This window comes from Taudactylus pleione, unplaced genomic scaffold, assembly GCF_031769625.1.
Source record: "Taudactylus pleione unplaced genomic scaffold, aTauple2 ptg000665l, whole genome shotgun sequence".
Taxonomy (NCBI): Eukaryota; Metazoa; Chordata; class Amphibia; order Anura; family Myobatrachidae; genus Taudactylus; species Taudactylus pleione.
In genome coordinates, this window is record NW_028285067.1 from 513179 (window position 1) to 531071 (window position 17893).

General features: G+C 38.8%; 1 protein-coding gene across 1 annotated transcript; it reads left to right on the top strand.

Moving 5' to 3' along the window:
* The first annotated feature begins 442 nt into the window (after positions 1–442).
* LOC148478289 (myosin heavy chain, skeletal muscle, adult-like) lies at positions 443–17463 on the top strand. Its single transcript, XM_088455683.1, has 40 exons — positions 443–485; positions 1648–1860; positions 1948–2091; positions 2408–2564; positions 2660–2687; positions 2801–2918; positions 5769–5861; positions 5954–6017; positions 6106–6204; positions 7310–7413; positions 7537–7675; positions 7773–7891; positions 7985–8134; positions 8218–8388; positions 8478–8784; positions 8882–8955; positions 9125–9212; positions 9316–9433; positions 10140–10263; positions 10351–10487; positions 10575–10830; positions 10930–11172; positions 11258–11434; positions 11522–11667; positions 12892–12982; positions 13072–13461; positions 13542–13668; positions 13993–14111; positions 14209–14405; positions 14496–14679; positions 14768–14933; positions 15099–15223; positions 15339–15647; positions 15903–16106; positions 16192–16317; positions 16404–16574; positions 16659–16763; positions 16885–16980; positions 17105–17239; positions 17330–17463. Exons 2-40 carry the CDS (start codon positions 1660–1662, stop codon positions 17345–17347), a joined length of 5820 nt encoding a protein of 1939 aa, XP_088311809.1. The 5' UTR covers positions 443–485; positions 1648–1659; the 3' UTR covers positions 17348–17463.
* Positions 17464–17893: the final 430 nt, after the last annotated feature.

Genomic DNA, 17893 nt, shown 5'->3' on the forward strand with positions numbered 1-17893 from the left:
TGCTCAGTTAAGGAAATTTGAAGACCCACCCTTATGTGAGGAGAGCTGAGTAGGCGCAGGGTCCCTCCTATATAAGCTTGCCAGAACCCTTAACATGGTTACATGGTTACTGGTTTATGGTGAGTACTGAGTGCCATGTACCCGTGTGTGATGTAAAAGATAGAAAGCACGTCATATTGAATTCAAGCTTATATATATATATATATATATATATATATATATATATATATATATATAATAATGTGACCAACATCAAAGCCATTAAATTTATTGGTAATAATGTGAATATTCCTAATTTATTTTAAACATTGCTTTAGTTATTTTAACATTCAAGATTATTTTAAGAATTATTTTGATATTATGCTTTTTTTTATTTTGGAGAATAGTATATTGTAGTTATTACGCTTGAAATGTACCCATCATTTTTTAATTTATTTTACTAGTGGGAAAACCACCACATTTTTCATCACTTTGAGCAATAAAAGGTGAGTATTTATTTTGTACATGCTACCTTATTGTGTGACAGCTTAAGTCAAAGGTAGAGCAGGAGAAGCAATGACCATGTTTTGTGGCTGGTATAGCAAAATCCACGTCAGTAGAGGAAGTGATGTTAAGCATTCAGATAACATGGGCCATATAAGATACACTACTAGACAAATATAATAAGGTGCATAGGAACTTTGGTCAGAATACAATGTTATCTTGCTTTTGGTGCAGTCTCCATATATCCAGATCTGAATCCAGTTTGGCCATACAAGTGGATGGACCATACTGGACAGATTATATTAACATGTCATATATACAATGATTCTTATGGCCTGGTGATCACAGGAACACACCGAAGTGTGCACCACCGAGCCCTTCCAAAAGAAATACAATTAAATTAAATTAGCATAATCCAATATCATTTGATGTACATGCAGACACGTAATCAGTATATTGGAAAAAAAAGTGTAAAACTGTCCCATAAATTATTTTGTTTTCAAAATTTACAGTAAGTTGATAGTTTTGCTTAAGCGTGGCAGCATTTTATTGTATTCATGATACTTCAAGTGCAGTTTAACTGAATGATTAGTAAAACGGATTGATTGGGGTAAATTTACTAAGATGGGTGTTCTATTAAGAAGTGATGTTGCCTATAGCAACCAATCAGATTCCAGGTATTATCTTCTAGAAGGTTCTAGATAAATGAGAAGTAGAATCTGATTGGTTGCTATGGGCAACATCACTTCTTAAATAGAACTCCCATCTTAGTAAATTTACCCCATTGAATCAACAGCAGATAACAAATTAATGCTGACTTGTGTCATTTTGGGGGAGATATATCAAACTATACAAAAAAAAGGACCAGTTTAGGTATTGTCCTTAGCAACCGATCAGATTTTAGTTATTATTTTATAGAAACTACTACATAACTGATTGCTAGAATCTGATTTGATAATAATTAACTAACATAAGTGTATTGACCTGATTTATCAAAATATCATAGTTACAGACAGTCCCACTACCCAAATCATGCACAGGAAAAAATCTTCTTAAAGGAGAATATTCACACCAGCATGTATAAGAGATCATTGTGTGCTGTCTATGTCTTGTATGCGTTTCATATTATAAAAGCATAAAACCATACCAAATAACATATTCCAGAAACCAGCAGCCATGGGGGACGGTGAGATGGCCGTTTTTGGCGAAGCTGCCCAGTTTCTCCGTAAGTCTGATAAAGAGAGACTGGCAGCCCAAAACAAGCCCTTTGATGCCAAGAACACCTGCTTCGTGGATGACCAGAAGGAACTCTACGTGAAAGGTCTTGTCACCGCTCGGGAAGAAGGAAAACTCACCGTCAAGACGGACGATGGGAGGGTAATGATGATATTATATCTAGCAAATCAGATTGTCATTTGAAAATTGTTATTGAGTATAACTAAAACTGCACTGTTTACTTTTCAGACTGTAGACGCAAAAGAAGCTCAAGTCTACCCCCAAAATCCCCCCAAGTATGACAAGATTGAAGACATGGCCATGATGACTCACCTGAATGAGGCCTCTGTGCTGTATAACCTCAAAGAACGTTATGCAGCCTGGATGATCTACGTAAGTACCTACACTCACTCTGAGGGGTTATTTAGGCAGAAATAGTTTAAAGCCAAAGTTATTATTGTAACTCTAGAACTGAAGACCATTGTTTAAATTTGTGTTTTCTCTGCATTAAAACTAATAATTTTGAGGGCAATTAAGATGTGCAGCATGGTACTATGTGCACGGCACACCATACAGTCATTATAGATACGCCACTGGAATGGCAACAGCTCAACCTCTTGTTATTGTTTAATCGGGAGCATAGGGCATCCTTAGCTTATAAGATGTTATAGGACAGCTACTCAATCTAATGTACTTTGCAACCTTGCAGACCTACTCCGGGCTTTTCTGTGTCACTGTCAACCCCTACAAGTGGCTTCCAGTGTACGACCCTAAGGTTGTAGCCGGCTACAGAGGCAAGAAGCGTGTGGAAGCCCCACCACACATCTTCTCCATCTCTGATAACGCTTATCAGTTCATGTTAACAGGTAGGAAAAAATCTTAAACTGATGCTTGTTAGACATTAGGTTCAGGAGCCACATTTTAATTATGTGATTAATGCACATTAATGTTCTTTTGGCAGATCGTGAAAATCAGTCTGTCCTGATTACGTAAGTAAAACATCCTATATGTTGGTTAATCGTTTTTCATTATTATTTATCTATTTATTGTTACATTTATTCCTCTTTATTTATGTCTTGTTTTATCTCTCTTTGACCTCCAGTGGAGAATCTGGTGCTGGGAAAACTGTAAACACCAAGCGTGTCATCCAGTACTTTGCAACAATTGCAACCCTCGGTGATTCTGGTAAGAAGAAGGAACAAATGAGCAACAGCTTGCAGGTAACTTCTTACTTCTAGACTCAATTTGAGCATCAACATCATCATTAATAGCTAATTAAATGAATACATAATACATCACATCTAAATGGCACCAATGCTATTTGAGGAACACAAATGATGTATAATTTTTGTCTGGGTAAGATAAGACAGGTTTGCAAATAGGGCCATGAGATAAATGCCCATTGAACCAGGGGTAAGGGTAACTATCGTGGATATAGGAACTATTACATTAGAACTCATAGTTCTTCTTTAGCAAAGTCCATCCTTTTTAGCCTTCATACTAATGATCTGTAATATTAATCTTCACACTACCATAATAATCTGCTTTTGTCCTACTTACAATTACAAATGACACCTTAATTGTTCCCCATTACATATATCACTGCATTAAAACCTCATAATATACTACAGTTCTATACTCTGTTACAGCAATACAAAAATATTATCAAATCACACTGATCATTTTACATTTATTATTTGTAACTAAACAACATGAGGAAATTTACCTTATATCAGCCTCTGGGATTTCAAACATGTAGTGGGAGCATTGTACAGTTATAAAGAAAATCCCATCCTTTGCATTCTCCTGGATCATATTACATAGCGTTAGCAGCACAATTATGTAACTAGGAATTCCTGAAATTGAAATAATCAATATGATTGGTTAAACATACTGATAGATTAATTGGCTATTGACAAACATGACTGTGTGTGTGTGTGTACGTGCGCCCATGTGTGTGCTCACACGCAGTAGGGAATTTAGGCTGTAAATGCCAACGGGGAAGGGCTGATGTAAGTTATGACATTTTCTCTGTAGGGTATTGCATAATATGTTTGGCGCTGACTGTATAAATTATCCAAAAGCTGGAGGTCAGTAATTAGAGACCACTTGTTCACCGTTCCATTTACTATGGGGTCTATGTACTAATAATCGCAGTACTGGCGCGATTATTATGTATCCAATTCGCAGGAGATATTTTCATTTTAAATGAAAATATCCCTGCTATGTACAAAGGGGAACTCGCAGGGACAGCGGTTGTGGTAATCGTTGTCCCTTCGAGTTATATCCCCGGCATTTAGGAGAAGTCTTTCACAGAAGTGAGACTTCTCTCGGGGAAGCTGACACTGCGCAGAGCGTCAGCTACTGGGACTGTCCGGGGGCTGCGTGGGAGAGATCGAAAGATCTCTCTCCTGCCCCTGGAGCCTCCATAGGCTTACAGTGGTTTACACCATCTGAAGATGGTATTAACAACCGGCGCTAAACTCCAAAAAGCTTTGGTTTTTGGAGTTTAGTACATAGGGATCAGATCGTAGTACCCATTGATAATAATGGGGACTGCGATCTGCAGCGCTAATCAGCACTTTGCCGGAGATTTCTGTGAAACCTCCTGCATTGTGCTCTTAGAACATATGGAACACTACATAAAATTATGCAGAAACTGCAGTTTCTGCATAATTTTCTGTAACAAAAAGATTGATACATAGGCTCCTAAATGTGTTTTAACAATAGAAAATTAAGAAGTCATTGGAAGAACTTCTTGCAGTTACTTTATCTATCTTCCTATACATATTTACACTAAGGGGCCTATGTATCATGGCACCAACGCTATTTGAAGAACACAAATGAGGCATCATTTTTGTCTGGATAGGTTAAGGCATATATGAGAAAAGGGACATTTTAAGTATGGGAACTGAATGTATTGACCAATAGACATTTATTATACTGGACCTTACAATTATTCTGCAAGTATCAGTCTTCCTACTAAAAGAGTACAGTATAAGTCTGCAGACCACTATAGAAATCTGCAGAACACTACCCTTGTCATATGTACTAATGACAACTCACCCTACTTCTACCTTGTTCCTTATATCACTGCATTAAACTTCACATTACACTGTCATACTATATACTCTGTTACATAGGAGTATCTATAAAGGGTGCAGGGTGTGCTGTCCAGGGGGGCCCACACTGCACACCCTGCATCCATACATTATACTTCCATCTCTGGCATTGGCACCATAGATATTACCGGGAAAATGGCCCACCCGCCAATTTCCCAAAGATCTGCGCGTGGTGTGGGCGCCATGTTTCCGGAGGCCTAGGCAATCACAGTAGACTCTGGCGAATTGCTAGAACCTACTCAGTAACAACTGCTCCAGCAAGAGAGGTTGGGGGCCCACACTGAGTCTGCACACAAGCCCCCTCCTCTCTTAAGCCGATCCTGCTCTGTTATAATCAATAAACAAAAGTTAAGACATTATGTCATGTCTAGCATTATGTTAAAATTTAAGTGAATATATTATCACATCCAAATATTACCATACATTATGTTTTGTTACTGAGCAATATGAGGAAATGTATCTTATAACATCCGTGGAGAATTGCATTCTCCTGGGCCATATTACATCTACTTGAGTTAACACAGTTATGTAATTATGAAGATGCACTGAGTGCCAATGTCAAGAGCTAGATTCCTGCATAGAGATTTATGAGAGTCATTGTCCAACAATAAACATTGTTAGGTTTTTATTACAATCCCTTCTCCTACTGTGTGTTTGCAAATGCTGACATCGCTATTCCTTCAAGTATGGCCACGACCGAGTACCAATGATCGGAAGGTCGGGCATGACAAATATTTCAACTTGCCCAACAGATGTGATAATTGGTGCTTGGATATGCTCACCATTAGACAGACAGCCCGATTACCTGACAATGTATGGCAATGTCAGATAACTGGTCTGTCTGTCAGTTTGATGGGGACTTTCATCTGGCCGTGTACAGCCGCCATTACTCATAAAACATGCATTTTATTGTAATTATACTAATCAACCTTACATATTTGTCTTCAGGGAAGTCTGGAGGATCAAATTATCCAGGCTAACCCTCTGCTGGAAGCCTTCGGTAATGCCAAGACCGTGAGAAATGACAACTCCTCCCGTTTTGTACGTATAAATAAAGAGACCTGTTCTTTTCTGTTGTCATTTGTATAATTTTGTAATGTGACCCTGTTTTCTAAATTATTTGTCGTGTTTAGGGTAAATTCATTAGAATCCACTTTGGAACAACTGGAAAACTGGCTTCAGCTGATATTGAAACATGTAAGTATGAACGCATCCCTTTCAGTTCCTACTTTGTGCTTAAGATTATTACACGTACTCATGTATACAATGCATCTTAAATCTGCAGATCTGCTGGAAAAGTCCAGAGTAACCTTCCAGCTTTCAGCTGAGAGAAGCTACCACATCTTCTACCAGATCATGACAAACAAGAAACCAGAGATTGTTGGTAAGTTCACTTTTATTTACCCACAAATATGAGGAACTGTGGAACTGTTTAGACCTGCAAAATGTATGGTTATTAGTCTAACACTTAGGGGCCTATGTATTATGTTAATTATCGAGGTCCCCCAATCCCAATACTAGTGTATGGGCACAGCGGGCCAGATCGTGTCTGAAAGGTAAGCAGGAGATCTCAGGTATATCTCCTATGTTAACTTTATGATGAATAGCCCCGATACTTAATTTATACAAAAGTAGGTGAAAATGTTGATTTTCTCCTGCTTTTCTATAAATTAAGCGACTATGAAAAGAACCCTAAATACTCATACATATCCGTACTATAATAATAATATTAAACAATGCGTGTAATGTGATGTAATGCCTTAATAAACAGATATTGAAAAAAAATAATGATATTAAACAATCTTGACAATGTCAGCCGTTTTCTTGAATGGGTTTGGTATAAATGTTAGACATTCATCATGTCAACATTATCACAATGCTGACATTGAACATGTTGACGTGCTCATAATGTCGACAATTGCCATGTTGACACTCAGCAGGTCGACACCTATGTTATATCAACTTGTTAGCATGTCGATATTATGATTTTCTTCTTATTCTGCCCATAACCCTAACCTTAATGCTAACCCTAATGGAAATGTTGATATTATGACAATGTCAACACTTCCGATGTCGACATTCTGTAAAGGTCGACATCTTGCAGATGAATGACGACATTTTAAATTGTGACTGCATACCTTAAGAACAAAGGGCTCCATGTCCTAAGCCTTGGAGAGAGATAAAGTGGACGGAGATAAAGCACCAACCAATCAGCTCCTAGCTGTCACATTACAGGCTATGTTTGAAAAATTACAGTTAGGAGCTGATTGGTTGGTACTTTATCTCCGTCCACTTTACCTCTCGCCAAGGCTAAGTACATAGACCCCAAAACACCCACTGGCTCTGCCTTTGTAACTCAATAGCACCTGGATAATTAATATAATTTCAATATTGTGATCCAAAGTTCACGATCCAGTTCTTGTACTACTGACACATCTGTATAATAAATGCTAAGCCATGTTGCCTGATTGCATTATGTTTTACTTTAGAGATGCTTCTCATCACCACCAACCCCTACGACTACCCCGCTATCAGCCAGGGTGAGATTGTTGTGAAGAGTATTGATGATGTGGAGGAGTTTATGGCCACAGATGTAAGTAGTTGAGAATTTTCGAACAAAGAGCTGTTACTTTGAGTCAGTGATTGCTGCTGTATTTGTTTTCAAGGTTGGACACTCATAGTATTAAATCAATATTAATGAATTATTACCCAACAGACCGCCATTGACGTCCTGGGATTCAATGCTGATGAGAAGATCGGCATCTACAAAATGACAGGCGCCGTCATGCACCACGGCAACTTGAAGTTCAAGCAGAAGCAGAGGGAGGAGCAGGCTGAGCCAGACAGCACAGATGGTTTGTGCTTATTTTCATTGATCACCAAATACAATGATAAATATTTCTCATCCGTGATTTTGTCAGATTAATTTCATGCTGCACGTTCTATGTCTAGTTGCTGATAAGATCGCCTACTTGATGGGTCTGAACTCCGCTGATTTGCTGAAAGCTTTGTGCTACCCAAGAGTGAAGGTCGGCAATGAGTTTGTCACCAAGGGACAGACTGTGCCACAGGTACATTAAGAACTGAAAACAAAAAAAAAAGGGGTACAATGGACAAGTTTATTTCCACCAGTGTGTTAACAAATGTTGTGGTCTCCTCTTCAGGTCTACAACTCTGTAGGTGCCCTCTGCAAGTCTGTCTTTGAGAAACTCTTCTTGTGGATGGTCACTCGTATCAACCAACAGCTGGACACCAAGCAGGCCAGGCATCTCTACATTGGTGTGCTGGATATTGCTGGATTTGAAATCTTTGATGTAAGCTATTGACCTGTTCTTGCCTTGTGATTCTTTCAAGCAAGTCGCACTGCGGTCCCTCATCTCCTTTCTGTCCCTCACAGTTCAACAGCTTGGAACAGCTCTGCATCAACTTCACCAATGAGAAACTGCAGCAGTTCTTCAACCATCACATGTTCGTCCTGGAACAGGAAGAATACAAGAAGGAAGGTATTGACTGGGAGTTCATTGACTTTGGTATGGATCTGGCTGCCTGCATTGAGCTCATTGAGAAGGTGAGTTCACATAGATTAATCTAGTTAGTCCTTCAAAAAGCAATGACATGGTATTCTGAAATTCACCAACTTTATATGTATGCATGCAGCCCATGGGTATCTTCTCCATCCTTGAAGAGGAGTGCATGTTCCCCAAATCCACTGACACATCCTTCAAGAACAAGCTGTATGAGCAGCATCTTGGCAAGTGCAAGAACTTTGAGAAGCCCAAGCCTGGCAAAGGAAAGGCTGAAGCTCACTTTTCCCTGGTGCATTATGCTGGTACTGTGGATTACAACATCTCTGGCTGGCTTGAAAAGAATAAGGACCCACTGAACGAATCTGTTATCCAGCTGTACCAGAAGTCTTCAGTCAAACTGCTGGCCTTCCTCTACGCGGCCGGCAGTGCTGCTGAAGGTGAGTTGTTGTCTGTTTCTGGTTAAAGGTTTTTTCAAATATAGATAATGAATATTAATGTGATGACTGTTATTTATTTTTTTTTTTTAACAAACAGAGGCTAGCAGTGGTGGCAAAGGAGGAAAGAAGAAGAAGGGATCCTCTTTCCAGACTGTATCTTGTCTGTTCAGGGTCAGTATAATCTGCGTACAGTATAAGACCTATATGGCTGATACAAACTGATTATAGTATAATCCATTGTAGTTTGTGAATATACAGTCATAGTTCAGTGTGTATGTGATAATCATCTGCATCCTGTACAATGTTCAATATATTTTCTTTTCTTTTATGCCTGTTGTAGGAAAACTTGAACAAGCTGATGACCAACTTGAGAAGCACCCACCCTCACTTTGTACGTTGTCTGATCCCCAATGAAACCAAGACTCCAGGTACAGTCTTAATCATTTATTTTTCTCTCATAATGCAACAAACATTCAGACCTGGCAGAAATTGTGGTTCTATTTTCCAAAATAATTAATTCTGTACTGATAGGTATCATGGATAACTACCTGATCATCCACCAGTTGAGATGTAACGGTGTATTGGAAGGCATCAGAATCTGCAGAAAGGGATTCCCAAGCAGAATCCTCTACGCTGACTTTAAGCAACGGTACTTTTTCTTTTTAGAGTATTAAATCATTTCATATAAGTTTCATTTTTAATTCATTATCTTAAGTACTCTGCAGGGCAGTTGGGCGCTGTATTCCTAGGTATTACACTATATCCAACTCATTTTCTTTCTGAGATATGAAGTCATTTGGAGCTCTGTGAACAAAGGAGGAACTGGCAATAAAGACCCTTATTACTTAAGGCAAACCTTATCCAGTCATTCTATAAGCATAATACCAAAAAGGGGAATTGTTGGAGTCAGGGTACATACATCTTTGGAGTCTATTTTGGATTGGATCTACTACACATTTCCACTTTTCGTTATAATATATATTTTGTATTTTGTTATAGTTCTAAAAACAAATTGTAAACATCATCTTGGAATACAGAGCCCAACTGCTCTGCAGAATATTCGTTGTTGCCTACAAACTATAAAGTGAGCTGATTGCTTTTTCTTTACAAGGTGGTAGGAAGCAGAACCTATTTTTTTGCGCAGTGATTGTCCTTCTGAATATATTCTGCATTATCTTTAGTAATGAAAAATTAATGGAGCATCATGCCTCAAAATAAAACCCCAGAAAATATTAAATCACTAAAACATATTTAACTAAATTATTGAAATGTTAAGCAGCCATCTCATTTGCCAATTTTCTTATCAATTTCTAAAACTAGTCATTATTTTTCTCCAACTTTGTTTGGTTACACAGTTACAAGGTGCTGAATGCCAGTGCAATTCCAGATGGGCAGTTCATAGACAGCAAGAAGGCAGCTGAGAAACTCTTGGGCTCAATAGATGTAGATCACACACAATACAAATTTGGACACACCAAGGTACACAATGAATAGCTATAAGACATCTTGTGAATCCAGCCTTTGTCTTCTTTAAACTCTAAATAATAATTTTTTTTCTTACATAAGGTGTTCTTTAAAGCTGGTCTCCTGGGTACCCTGGAAGAGTTGAGAGATGAAAAGTTGGCACAACTGATCACTCGCACTCAGGCTCTTTGCAGAGCCTTCTTAATGAGAGTTGAGTTTAAGAAAATGATGGAGAGAAGGTAATAATAATTTTGTGTTGCAAAAGTATACTAGCAAGTTACCAGTTTTTCAAACAAGACCTTACATTATGTCCATTTCTCAAACAGGGAGGCACTATTTGTCATCCAGTACAATGTACGATCCTTCATGAATGTCAAACACTGGCCATGGATGAAGTTGTATTTCAAGATTAAGCCACTTCTGATGAGCGCTGAAAATGAGAAGGAGATGGCAAACATCAAAGAGGAGTTTGAGAAGACCAAAGAAGCTTTGATCAAGGCAGAAGCCAAAAAGAAGGAATTAGAGGAGAAATTAATTTCCCTGGTGCAAGAGAAAAATGAATTGCTACTACAATCCCAGTCGGTAGGAATGCATTACATACAAGATTAAATGAAAAAGATCTTTATATTGTAACTAAAAAAAAAAAAACATAGTAGGCTGAGTGCATCTTATATTCCGTAGGAATCTGAAACTCTGGCCGATGCTGAGGAAAGATGTGAAGGTCTTATCAAGAACAAGATCCAACTGGAATCAAAGATCAAGGAGATCACTGAGAGGCTTGAAGATGAGGAAGAAAGCAATGCTGAGTTGACAGCCAAGAAGAGAAAATTGGAGGATGAATGCTCTGAGCTGAAGAAAGATATTGATGACTTGGAACTTACTCTTGCTAAAGTAGAAAAGGAAAAACATGCCACAGAAAACAAGGTAGAGTCAACAATGAAGGCATCCAGGACTTCCAACATACAACATAAAAACTGTTTTAAGCTAATCTTTCTCATTTTATTTCTAGGTGAAAAACCTAACTGAAGAATTAGCAACTCTGGATGAAAATGTATCCAAAGTCACAAAGGAGAAGAAGGCTCTCCAGGAATCTCACCAACAGACACTTGATGACCTTCAAGCTGAAGAAGACAAAGTCAATTCCTTGACCAAAGCCAAGACAAAGCTGGAACAGCAAGTCGATGATGTATGTAATTGTAAAACATATTAATCATTGTAAATATTGGAGTATCTCCTTGTATACTAATGAAATTAAAAACATGCATGCGTGTAGCTGGAAGGTTCCCTGGAACAAGAGAAGAAACTTCGTCTTGACCTTGAGAGAGCCAAAAGGAAGCTTGAAGGTGACCTCAAACTGACCCAGGAGACAGTCATGGATCTTGAAAATGAGAAACAGCAGACTGATGAAAAACTTAAAAAGTGTGTATTCCGTATTTTCTTTTCTTTTGACAGAACTTTCAAAACAGCACTTGGGCACATTTTGTAATGATTATGAGTGGGGTAAGAAGGATTCCAATGATGAAAATATAAACATAGTAATGTGTACAATATGTGCGTATGTATCAATTATTGGCAAGGTGTTTAGAAGTCAGAACAGGTTGAATAAAAAGGAATTATTTATATACCAAATGGACATATAACAAACAGCAACTACAAATCAAGAACACTTCGTTACTCAGCTACTGTATGCTTTGGAACAATCAGTCATCAATTACACATAAAAATGAATCTTCATAAGATACACATATCGCATAGAAAAAAAACATCAAAATAGTAATAGAGAAAACACGCAAACGCAGGGATTCTAAAACAGTATAGATACCACATAGGTCTCTTAATCTAACTATTGATGTATCTTCTTACGCATTGTAATACTCCTCTGAACTGACATTCACCCAGAATCTTACAACATGGATAGTACAAAGGTATAGTCCCACATAACAGCTTCGTTTCATTGGATTAGTGGAATAATTCCAACCAGTAGCTAATGCATTGTTAAATTGTTATATAGAGTTAGTGTCTCTTTCTTAGTATCCCCCAGGAAAAAAAAAAAACCCCAGGGTGCGTCTCATGCACAAAATGTAAAACCAAAGTTGCTATCGTTGTATATATCGATGTCAGTTGAATCACTAAAAAGTATCAAGCCTAATGAGTGGGTCAGCATGTAATCTCATGTATAGTATGGACAGCATAACGGCTGCTCAGTACAAGTAAATGCAGTGCAATGAGTGTGTTTCTTACTGGACAGCAATTTCAAAGCTGGACTTGTCCAGTCTAGTGTGGTTGCTGGTGAGATGGCAAGTTTCAACTGGCAGGTGGAATTGGTTTAAATATATCTGGTTGAATGCTAATTGATGGTGCTGCTGTCAGGGACAGGACTTAAGTCCTCGAAATAAGTTGGATGCAATAAAAGTTCCTTTAGAGGAAAGATCAAATCTGCAAAAAGTGTGTATAATATAAGCAATCCTGATGTGCGTTACTTCACTACAAGAAAGGATTTCATGAGACACACACACACACGTTAGTCAACAGTTGTAATAACCCTTTCCTGTTTAAATATTTTTAGGATTAGTTAGTATTGCCCTCTGGCACCTTCTCAGGCATGGATACATTTTATAACCTTTATATTTTTGGCAACCATAGGAAGGACTTTGAGATTAGCCAACTCCAAGGAAAGATAGAAGATGAGCAGTCACTGGGATCACAACTGCAAAAGAAGATCAAGGAACTCCAGGTATGTGGGTTACTGAAAGAATCATGTCTTATACTTATACAGTACATTACATATTTTCTCCAATGTATTAATAAACTGCTACTTCCTAGGCCCGTATTGAAGAGCTTGAGGAGGAAATTGAAGCTGAACGGGCAGCCCGCGCTAAGGTTGAAAAACAGAGGGCCGATCTCTCCAGAGAACTTGAGGAAATTAGTGAAAGACTTGAAGAGGCTGGAGGTGCATCATCTGCCCAGATTGAGGTGAATAAGAAGCGAGAAGCTGAGTTCCAGAAAGTGAGACGTGACCTGGAAGAAGCCACCCTCCAGCATGAAGCTGTAGCCGCTGCCCTGCGCAAGAAGCATGCCGACAGTGTTGCCGAGCTTGGGGAACAGATCGACAACCTGCAGCGTGTCAAACAGAAACTGGAGAAAGAGAAGAGCGAGCTGAAGATGGAGGTTGATGACCTTGCCAGCAACCTGGAGAGCATCTCTAAGTCTAAGGTACTGCATTCTCCATTTTTTTGGGGGGTGTTATTCTATTACAACTATAAAGATAATAACATGAATATCTGTTCCTGAAGGCCAACCTGGAGAAAGTAAACCGTGTGCTTGAGGACCAACTTAGCGAAGTGAAGGCCAAGGATGATCAGCATCAACGATTGATTAATGACCTCTCTACCCAAAGGGCTCGTTTCCAGACTGAGAATGGTACATGAAATTATTGTCATTATCATTACTTTAGTAACATGCTCTGTAAGAGTATAGCAAAAAAAATTAAATAATAATATTAATAGCCTAGACAACAGATCCACAAATGTTTTGGTGTGGAATGTAAGTCACCAAGTGATGTCTTTCTCACCACAGAAGGTATATTCCGGCATTTTAGGCAATTAACTATTGCTGACTAGTGCAGAAAATAGTGTAATGGATCCCATTTTGTAATAACCAATGGATATAAATGATAAGGTCTGTGCTTTTTTTTTTTAAGATAAACCCATTGTTTTTTAAACTGTAAGATTTGTTTAATTCCAGGTGAGCTGGCTCGTCAGCTTGAAGAGAAGGAATCTCTAATTTCTCAGCTCTCCAGAGGAAAGCAGGGATTCACACAACAGGTTGAGGAGCTCAAGAGACAACTTGAGGAGGAATCAAAGGTAAGGAGTCAGAGTTGTCTAAATAAGTTTTGATACCAAATGTTTAACATGACGTCAGTCATTTTTCAACAAACCACTCTTTTTCTGTCAATTCCAGGCTAAGAATGCCCTTGCCCATGCCCTGCAATCTTCCCGCCATGACAACGACTTGCTTCGTGAGCAATATGAAGAGGAACAAGAAGCCAAGGCTGAACTCCAGCGAACCTTGTCTAAAGCTAATGGTGAAGTTGCCCAATGGAGGACCAAATACGAAACTGATGCCATTCAGCGTACAGAGGAGCTGGAAGATGCCAAGTATGTTCTTAAACAGGCAAATTTGTTTAATATATAAATTCTGAATAATTTCCTAAAAATAATGTTCAATTTTTTTGAATGCACTAACAGGAAGAAGCTGGCTCAGCGCTTGCAGGATGCTGAGGAACAAGTAGAGGCTGTGAACTCCAAATCTGCCTCCTTGGAGAAGACCAAGCAGAGGCTGCAGGCTGAGGTGGAGGACCTTATGGTCGATGTGGAGAGAGCAAACAGTGCAGCAGCTGCCCTTGATAAGAAGCAGAAGAACTTTGATAAGGTAAATAGGCAAATACACCACTGTGGTACTATTATAGCTTACATGCACACTGTGCAGAGTGTTTATTTGTTGTGATTAATCTTAACAGGTCCTAGTAGAATGGAAGCAGAAATATGAAGAGGGTCAGGCTGAACTGGAGGCTGCTCAGAAAGAGGCCAGAAGCTTGAGCACTGAGATCTTCAAGATGAAGAATGCTTATGAAGAGGCCCTGGAACAAGTAGAAACCCTGAAACGCGAAAACAAGAACTTGCAGCGTATGTTTATTTCTTACAAGACAATGTTGTTTACTTTAATCCATTTTTAGTGATAAAAGTCAAATGGCTAGGTATTTATGATCAAATTAGTTTATTTTGTGCTGAAGATTTAATAAACATAAATTTTTTGTGTATTCAGTATTTATTTGTTAATCTCTTTTCCAGAGGAGATTTCAGATCTGACTGAACAGATTGGTGAGACTGGGAAATCTATTAATGAACTGGAGAAGACCAAGAAGCAGGTTGAGCAGGAAAAGAGTGACCTACAGGCTGCCCTGGAGGAAGCTGAGGTATGTCACTAGAACTGACTTCTGTGGAGTCTTTAGATTTGCTCATTTTATCATTAGAGTATTTATTTATATTATTACAGTTGAGTAAAGTATTGTCTTAAATCTATTTCCAAAGGGATCACTGGAACATGAAGAAGCCAAGATCCTGCGTGTCCAGCTGGAACTGAACCAGATCAAGTCTGAGGTAGACAGGAAGATTGCAGAGAAGGACGAGGAGATTGATCAGCTGAAGAGAAACAGCCAGAGATCCATTGACACCATTCAGAGCACATTGGACTCTGAAATCAGGAGCAGAAATGATGCTCTGAGGCTGAAGAAGAAGATGGAAGGAGACTTGAATGAACTTGAGATCCAGCTCAGCCATGCCAACCGCCAGGCTGCAGAGGCACAGAAACAACTCAGGAACGTGCAGGGACAACTGAAGGTCTGTCTAACATAATGCAGCGTCTGGCATATAACTTAGTGTTCCCAATGTACAAGTTACTGATCAAACTATTCAACATATTTAGATTATGTATTTTAAAAATCTGCATATTTTTTAATCTACTTATACATTCTTTTTTTCTGATTAGTAATATCATCTATATATTGTCAGTTAATGCATGTACATCTCAGTGTGAGTGAAATGGTAACAAATAAGTAAAATATTAACTTAAATCTTATACTCTTTGCCCAACAGGATGCTCAGCTGCAACTGGATGATGCCCTGAGGGGACAGGAGGACCTGAAGGAACAGGTTGCTGTGATTGAACGTAGAAATAACCTACAACAGGCTGAACTTGAGGAGAACAGGGCTGCCCTGGAACAGACAGAGAGATCTCGCAAGATCGCAGAACAGGAACTTCTGGATTCCAGTGAACGTGTTCAGCTTTTGCATTCTCAGGTAAGATCTGCTGCTGATCATCACTAGAAATTTATTATTTAAAATGATCCACGTCATGTAGTAAATGATACATGTCCTCCTGCAGAACACCAGCCTCATCAACAGCAAGAAGAAGCTGGAAAGTGACATTGCTCAGCTCCAGAACGAAGTTGAGGAATCTGTCCAGGAATCTAGAAATGCTGAAGAGAAAGCCAAGAAGGCCATCACAGATGTATGTGTTCTATGTCATGCTACCACTAAACTACTATAATAATAAGGTGCTGTTGTTTGCTTCAACATTTTACTTCTTTGCTTAAGGCTGCCCTCATGGCAGAGGAGCTGAAGAAGGAGCAGGACACCAGCGCCCACTTGGAAAGAATGAAGAAGAACCTTGAACAGACAGTGAAGGACCTGCAGCATCGTCTGGATGAAGCTGAACAGTTGGCATTGAAGGGTGGCAAGAAGCAGCTCCAGAAACTGGAATCCAGAGTAAGTTCACTTTATATGGTGTTAGGGACAATGTTAGTGGTTGTACAAGTTGGTAAAGTTACACTTGTTATATGTTATCCACAGGTGCGTGAACTAGAGAATGAGCTGGAGAATGAACAGAAGCGCGGAGTTGAGGCAATTAAAGGTGTTCGTAAATATGAGAGGAGAGTAAAGGAACTGACCTACCAGGTAGGCTTTTTTAAACAAAGTGATCCGTGTCATTCAAGACACGAACATTAGAACCGTCAATCTGTGTGACCAGTCGTTTTAGGAAACAGAATGCTGAAATCTGAATATTTTCCTTTTACAGACTGAGGAAGACAGGAAGAACGGTCTGAGACTGCAGGATCTGGTTGACAAACTGCAGCTGAAAGTAAAGGCCTACAAGAGACAGGCTGAGGAATCTGTAAGTAATGCCTTTTTTTCCAAAGTTAGTTGGTCATGAGTTTATACCTTTTGAAGTTGACTTGACTCTTGAATACTGTGCAAGGTAGAATTGCACTTTCATTCTTCCCTTCTGTAATATTTAGGAGGAACAGTCCAATGCCCACCTGAGCCGCTTCAGGAAGGTACAGCATGAGCTTGAAGAGGCCGAGGAGAGAGCTGACATTGCAGAGTCCCAAGTGAACAAACTGAGGGTCAAGAGCCGTGATATTGGTGGAAAGGTAAATACGTTCAACATGTATCACCTTAAATTACTTAAATTTTTACCAGACACATAAAAATAACAAATTCATCTTCTTATTTATCTGCAGAAAGAAAGCGAAGAGTAAAGAGTAATTGACTGAAGCTTGAGGTACTCTCAAAATGGGAATGTCTGCAACTTCTCTACTCTCATTCCTCCCCAGTGTTATATTCATCTCCTAATAAATTTCATATTTGAAATTTGTGAAGTTGTGTCATGCTGCATTTATATAGTTACCATATAATATTAACAGTGTTTTTAAAAAAGACAGAAACTGTAAGCTACACAAAATGGTCTTGATGCCTTGGTGTGTCTGGTCTACGGTTGAGTATGCTTTATATACTTATAAAAATCACATAGGTTGGTACTGTCTGCACGGATCAACTGTTCAACTAACCAAAAGTTGTTGTTTTTTGGCATTATATAGGCAAGATTGGAAGTCATAAACATAATGTTGCCTCTATCTGGCATAAAAAGAAGACAGAGATGACAGATAAAATTAATTGTTAAACGGAATAGTAGTGGTTTTGTGAATAAATAAAATGAAATAGAGTAGGTACTATGTGTACAGATAAACACATGCCTAAGGCCAATCGCAGAATTGGAAGCCAATGGCATGGCGCTCTGTGCTGAG

Coding starts and splice junctions, on each gene's coding strand:
- LOC148478289 (XM_088455683.1), top strand. CDS start 1,660: ATGGGGGACGGTGAGATGGCCGTTTTTGGCGAAGCTGCCCAGTTTCTC. Junction 6,018..6,105: donor TTCAGCTGATATTGAAACAT/GTAAGTATGAAC, acceptor TTAAATCTGCAG/ATCTGCTGGAAAAGTCCAGA. Junction 12,983..13,071: donor AGAAGATCAAGGAACTCCAG/GTATGTGGGTTA, acceptor GCTACTTCCTAG/GCCCGTATTGAAGAGCTTGA.